General features: G+C 41.7%; 1 protein-coding gene across 3 annotated transcripts in view; it reads right to left on the bottom strand.

Annotated features, from left to right (window-relative positions):
• GOSR1 (golgi SNAP receptor complex member 1) overlaps nt 1-6,684 on the bottom strand; it is an 81,180-nt gene extending 74,496 nt beyond the window's left edge. Inside the window, exons 1-2 of one of the 3 annotated variants that reach the window (XM_027861818.1) lie at nt 6,598-6,684; nt 434-548 (exon numbers count right to left, since the gene is read on the bottom strand). In XM_027861818.1, the coding sequence (XP_027717619.1) occupies nt 434-548; nt 6,598-6,628 (146 nt within the window). In that variant the 5' untranslated portion in view covers nt 6,629-6,684. Of the gene's footprint in view, nt 1-427; nt 549-6,597 lie in introns of all 3 variants that reach the window. The other 2 variants (XM_027861817.1, XM_027861819.1) reach the window with 2 other exon arrangements.

Here is a 6,684-nt window from a genome sequence, read left to right on the forward strand (position 1 = left end):
CACTTAAATTCCACTCTTTTTTTTAAGGCAATTGGGGTTAAGTGACTTGCCCAGGGTCACACAGCTACTAAGTGTCAAGTGTTTGGTCTGAGGCCAGATTTGAACTCAGGTCCTCCTGACTTCAGGGCCAGTGCTCTATCCACTGTGCCATCTAGCTGCCCCCCAAATTCCACACTCTTAAACACTGGCATTTCTCTACCTACACTGTCACAAGCCCTGTACACAGATCTTCCATAATGCAAAACCTTTGAGGATTCAAAGAAATGCTTTTAATGAATTACTAAAAAGAAAATAAATTCAAGAAGGATGGACTGAATATGAACAAATAAAATCTAAACTGTAAAGAAGTAAATATTTTGTTTTGTTTAAAGTAAAAACTTAAACTATATTAAACAATGTTAAGGCAAAAGAGAGATTTTGGTAGTACCTATACCTGTCGCGTCTTCCATCTCGGGCACTACTGTGACTATAACTTGTGCACAGTTTACTGAAGGAAACCAGTTTCAGATCAAGTTCATTTTCAAGCTGTCGGGCCTGTTTCCGGAGATCTTTAACAGAATTTGAAAAGCAAATAATTAATAATGGAGGGTTATTAGTAAAAGTGCAAAATGATATGACTAAAATATTTGGTTTTTTGGAGAACTGAAACTTTGAGTATATGTTCAAACTATAAAAACATATGACTGGAATAGTCATTCTTTTCCCCAGTTAGATGGTGCAATGGATAGAGCACTTGCCCTGGAGTCAAAAAGACTTGAATTCAAATCTGGCCTTGACATGTACTAGTTGTGTGACCCTGAGCAAGTCACATATCCTTTGTCTACCTCAGTTTCCTCAACTGTAAAACAGGAATTATAAGAACACCTACCTTCCTAGAGTTATTATAAGGATCAAATGTAAAGCACTAAGCACAATTCCTAGCACATAGTACATGCTTAAAAATGCTTGTGTCCTTCATTTCTTCAAAAAAAAAAAAATTCAAAGGAAGGAACTAAGATAATAAAATCAATATTTTTTTAATTTAAAATGTGATTAAGGAAACAATGGCCTAATTGGTCCACATTTTAGGCAACTGCTAAATTAGTCCTCTTCTATGGTCACTTTATCCTGTATACTTGAGTTTAAGCAGACCCTGTCACTTATAATTAGCATCTCTAACATTAATTTCAAAAGGACTTGAGTCTCTACCATACAATTTAGCAAATACTGCTCTTATAATACTCATTTTTTAATAAGCTTTAGGTTTTTTTCCCCAAATAGACTGTAGGTCCCTTGAGAGGAGGAAACTTGTGCCCCAAATAGCTTCTAGCACATAACAGGCATGTAATAAATCCTTGTAGATCAATGTATCCAGCAAATCCTTATTAAGAAATATTCTAAACATCCATAATTATAGTGAATAAAGTTTATAACCAATTAATCAAATATTTTAAAACACCTGTTTTATGCCAGGTACTGTAAAAAAAATATCTTAAATTATATGTACAAAAAAAAACAAAGTAAAATATATCTGCACACTTGGCAAATACTCCACAATTCATTTACAAAAATTTATTTGTACTTAAAAATTTAAGTGGTTTTGCAAATACATCTAAAAACACCAAAGGTGGATAGAGCACTGGCCCTGAAGTCAGGAGAACCTGAGTTCAAATCCAGCCTCAGACCAAACACTTGACACTTATTAGCTGTGTGACCCTGGGCAAGTCACTTAGCCCCAATTGCCTTAAAAAACAAACAAAAAAACACCAAAGCTCAAAGTTTCTATTCTGAAAAGTCAGTCAGTCAGTAAATATTTATTAAATACCTACTATGTGTCAGGAATTGTGCTGTTGGTGTTGGGTATACAAAGATAGGCAAAAGACAATCCCTACTCTCAATGAGCTCACAAGTCTAATGGGAGAGTTAACATGCTAACAATTATGTACATACATGCTATATACAGGACAACTTGGAGATCATTTCAGAGGGAAATACCATTGAAGGGTAAAATGCAGAGATAGAAAATGGAGCAGCTTGTTCAAGGAACAGCAAAGGAGGCCAGTGTCACTGAACTGCAGGGTCACAGTGGGGTGTAAGGTGTAAGAAAACTGGAAAGCTTTTGGTCAGGTTATAAAGGGTTTTGAATACCAAATGAGGATTCTATCTTTGATCCTGCAAGTGACAGAGAGTCACTGGACTTTACAGAGTAGGGGGAATGGCACAGACCTGCACTTTAGGAAGATCACATTGACAGCTGAGTATGGATAGAACAACCAGCAAGCTACTGCAGGAGTCCAGGAGTGAGAGGATGAGGCCCTGCACCAGGGTGGTGACAGTGTCAGCTGAGAGAAGGGAGTGTATAGAGAGAGAGAGATTACAAAGATCCAACCAAAAGGCCTTTTAACGTAAACGGACTAGATGGCAGGGATGGTGGGAAAGAAAGTGAGTAGGTTATAAGCTTGGATGACTGGAGGGATTGCTGGTACCCTTGACTGCAACAGGGAAGTTAGGAAGAGGAAAGGGTTTGGGGGGGGCGGGGAGACAGTGAGTTCAATTTTGGACATGTTGAGTTTAAGATGGCTAAAGAACATCTTATTGAAGATGATTAATAGGTAGTTAGAGATCTGAGACTGAAGGTCAGCAGAAAGATATGGGCTAGATAGAGATGACTGAATCCATGGGAGCCAATGAGATCAGAAGGCAGTATAGTAAAGAGAGAGAAGAAAAGGACCAGGATAGAGCCCTCTGGGACACCCATGGTTAGCAGGCTGGAGCTGGATCCAGCAAGAGGAGAGGTCAGATGGGTAGGAGGACCAGGAGAGAAAAGGAGATGAACTATTCCAAGTTTTAAGTTATTAGAATTTAAGTAGTTCAAAAACTTGAAATCTCAGTAGGTCAAAGCAGCTCTGACATACTACTACAATAACCTAAACAGCAAAACTCTTTTAGAATAAAGTCATGCCTCTAATTGCCTTTGACAGAACAACTGAGCCACTGCTCTTACAAAATGATTATCCCTCCAAATAGAAGCAATGCATACAGCAGTTAACTTCAGCATCAGACCTACACCTGAGACAAATCTTAACATGAAATCCAGCTACATTTAATCATCAATCTAAAGCCAACCTCACAGAGAAAACGATGGTTTTACTAATAGAGGAAACACCCTCTTCCAATGCATATCAGCACTGTTGCTGCAATTGAAGAGAATTACCTCAAGTGCTGAGAGGCTGTGACTTAGTGCTGACCTAGGTCTTCCTGGCTCCAAGACCATGTATGACACACTATTTCTCACGCTCTTTCATAAGACCTTGCTTTCGTGCCAAGGAGGAAGAGTGATGGAGGAATAAGTCCCACTTCTGTTGTGTATCTTAAGTCCTGCTAGACTATGTTGAGCTGATCCTTACAACCTGCAGAACACTAGGTGTCTGAACAAACCAAAAGAAACCAAAGAATGACGTCTGGGGTACAGAGTTGAAAGAAAAAGGTGCCCAGAGGAACACAAGATCTGTGATAATGGCTCTTCCACTCAGAATCCCACTATAGCCAATGCTTTGCACCTGAGAACACTCCAACAAGATCGCCTCAGTCTGACAAGCATGATACTGTTTTCAGCAAAAGATTAAGAAATAAAGTCTTTGATTTGAGAAGGTATGTGTCATAATCCTTTCTCAAGTCCAAAACCAACACAAAGGCACCTTCTTTACTTAATCAGTGACTTGTTGACTGAACTGTTTTTGCTTTTTTAAAAACGACAATGCTAATTTGTGGAGATAGAAATTATACCTTAAGAGTGTATTTAGTAGAAGCAATTTTTGGAGGAGGCTGAAACTTTCTTCCCCTAAATGCTCTGATGAAATTGGGTATAGTTATACCACACAACGCATTACATTAAAAAATGTGAGATCTGTTGAGGAATATATATGCACAAAGAAAGAAGAAAACAAGGAGCGAAATAAGAGAAATCTACAGGTTTTCTCTGAATAAATGAATGAATGAGTAAAACAAGCTCCTGGAAACTCTCTACATAGGCCTTCTGCTTCTCATCGTTGTTTAGAAAGTGAACATATAGAAGGGTCAAAATTAAAAAGAGAAACAATGCCTAAAGACTCATATTTCAGTAAATTCTAACGTGTTAGTAATATATGAATTATCCCCAATGGCCAAAGCAATAGCACAACGCAGCAAAAATTTTAAAAAAGATCGCCTCATAACTGACACTAAAAACACACATCAGTTAAAAGTGCTTCTTCACTAGCACAGTCTTCAAAAAGGCACTTTGATGCGTGTTCTAAAGTAGCTTTTTTTTCTAAGTAGCTTTTTAAAAAACACTTCATTAAAGCTTAAGAAGTTGCTGTTTCTTGATAGAAAACATTGAGTATAAGGCTCTGCAAATCCTTCTTGAATCAGATTTCATGAAGATGGCCAAAAAAAGTATTCTATTATCTATAAAAATGATGATAAAAATGAGAGGCAGCAGGGCCCAATGGGAAGAGTGCCAGCTCGGAGTCAAAAAGACCTATTTACATCATCAGCTGGCCATGTCCTCAGAACGGCCCCTTCAGGTGGGTATTACTGGTATCATAACCCCTTTTTTTTTTATTTTACCTGTTTGAGGGTTTAATGAGAATTGGGGCGGGAAGCTGATGGAAAAATATGGGGTGGTCATATATAGTGGGCAAGAGACAACAGGCTGACAGTCTGAGCACTACTGTATTGAGTATGTATTATCCAGATGTCAGGGAAAGCATGGAAATACCCTGGAACATTGCACAGACCCCCCCTCTCCTCTGTGGAGAACTCGAGGGGCGATATGGACCGGAATCGCTGACTGACCTGAACCCGGATCTTCGTGACTCCAAGACCGTGTCCCTCTGCCTCTCAGGCAGCAGCGCTGTACAGGGGAAAGAGCACTGGATTTGGAGCCAGAGGCCCTCAGTTCCAATCCGGCCTCTGTCGTTTACTCCCTGTGTGACCTTGGGAAGCCATACTATGGATCTCAGTTTCAAAAATCACAGAACTAAAGCAGGGGTTCTTCACTTTTTTTGGATTCTCAGAATCATAATTTTGAAAAAATGCATAAAAAAATTATAGGGTTACAAAGGAAGCCAATTATACTGAAATACAATTAAGAAAATATTTCTAAAGAAACAAGCTTACTGAGCCTAAGTTAAGAGACCCTGATCATAAGCCATAATGGACCTAAGAAGCCTCCTAGTTCAACCCCCTCACTTTGCAGTTGAAAAACTAAGTCCCTTCCAGTTTTAAATCCATGAAAATTAATTTTCCAGACAAAAAGGCCGATACTGGGGTGAAAAATATGCTTACATCCACGCATTTCCCATAGATTCAGTGAAGAGCAACAGAAAAAACGAAGAGATAAAGGAAACCCAGAGCACAGACTCTTCATCAAAGAGTCAGGCAGACAAATGAATGAGTAAAAGAAAGGTTTAATGATCACTCAGTAGGACTAGGTTCCAAGCACTGTGCAGGAAAACAGATACAAAGGCCCCAGTTTTTGTGTGTGTGTGTCAGTCTTTAAAGGCTTTAAAATCAATGACTTGAGTCAGTGGCCCTGGATTCCAATTTTACCTCTGATGAGTTTTACCTTTTAGGCAAGCCACTTATCCCCTCCCCTAGCCCCGAACCTCAGTTTCCTCATTTGCTAAATGAAAGGGCTGGCTGGCATGGCCTCTGGGATCACTTCCAGCTCTAGATCTAAGAGCCAAAGTGACTTAGTCCTTCTGGGCCTCAGTTTCCTTATCTGTAAAAAGGAGGGGGGTTGAGTCCCCAGATGGCATCTGAGGGCCCTTCCAACTCTATATACATGGGATACTATGATACTACACTACAATAAGCTGTGATTTATTCTACCTGTGAGATTTAAAATAAAATTTTCTCAAAAAAAGATAACGAGTGTAGGGAGAGGGTAAGAAAGTCAGAAAACAGTCTTCACTGACTTTTGGATGGAAGAAAGGTGGAAAGGGAGGAAGGAAGGGAGGAATTAGGGAAGAGGGAGAGATGAAGGAAGAGAGGGAAAAAGGAAGGGAGGGAGGAAATAAGGGATGAAGGAAGGAAAAAGTCAGAAAGAAGTGAGAGAAGGAAGGGAAGAAGAGAGGGAAGAAAAGAGGAAGGGAAGAAAGGAGGGAGGAAGGAGGAAGGGATGAGGAAGGAAGGAAGGGAGGAAGGAAGGAAAGAGAAAGGGAGGGAGGGAGGAAGGGAGGGAGGGAGAGGGGAAGGGAGGAAGGAGAAAGGGAAGGAGGAAGGAAGGAGGGAGAGAGGAAGGGAGGGAGGAAGGAGGAAGGGAGGGAGGAGCGAGGTAGGAAGGAGGAAGGAAAGGAGGAAGGAAGGAGGGAGAGAGGAGGAAGGACGGAAGCGCAGCAAGCTCGGTAGCAGCCCCGTCCGCCTCGCCCCCAGGCCCCCCCAGCTTCCCGGTGCCCCCCCCCGGCCCGCCCCCCCAGCTCCAGACCGAGGCCTCTTCCCCGCCCTCCCAGCGAGCCGCATCCTCGCCCCGGAGCCCAGCCCCTCCGGGCCGCCCGCTCTTCTCACGGCCGCCCCACCCTCCTCTCCTCCTCTGAGGGTCCACTGGCTCCCCGGCCCCGGTCCTCACTCTCTCACCTTCCCAGTAGTTGCTGGTTCCTGCCGCCATCTCTGTTGTCCAACGTCAGCCGCGACCGAGGAGCACTGGAGAGGAAGAGGGCCAGA

This window comes from Vombatus ursinus, unplaced genomic scaffold, assembly GCF_900497805.2.
Source record: "Vombatus ursinus unplaced genomic scaffold, bare-nosed wombat genome assembly UNPS02014768.1, whole genome shotgun sequence".
NCBI classification, from domain to species: domain Eukaryota; kingdom Metazoa; phylum Chordata; class Mammalia; order Diprotodontia; family Vombatidae; genus Vombatus; species Vombatus ursinus.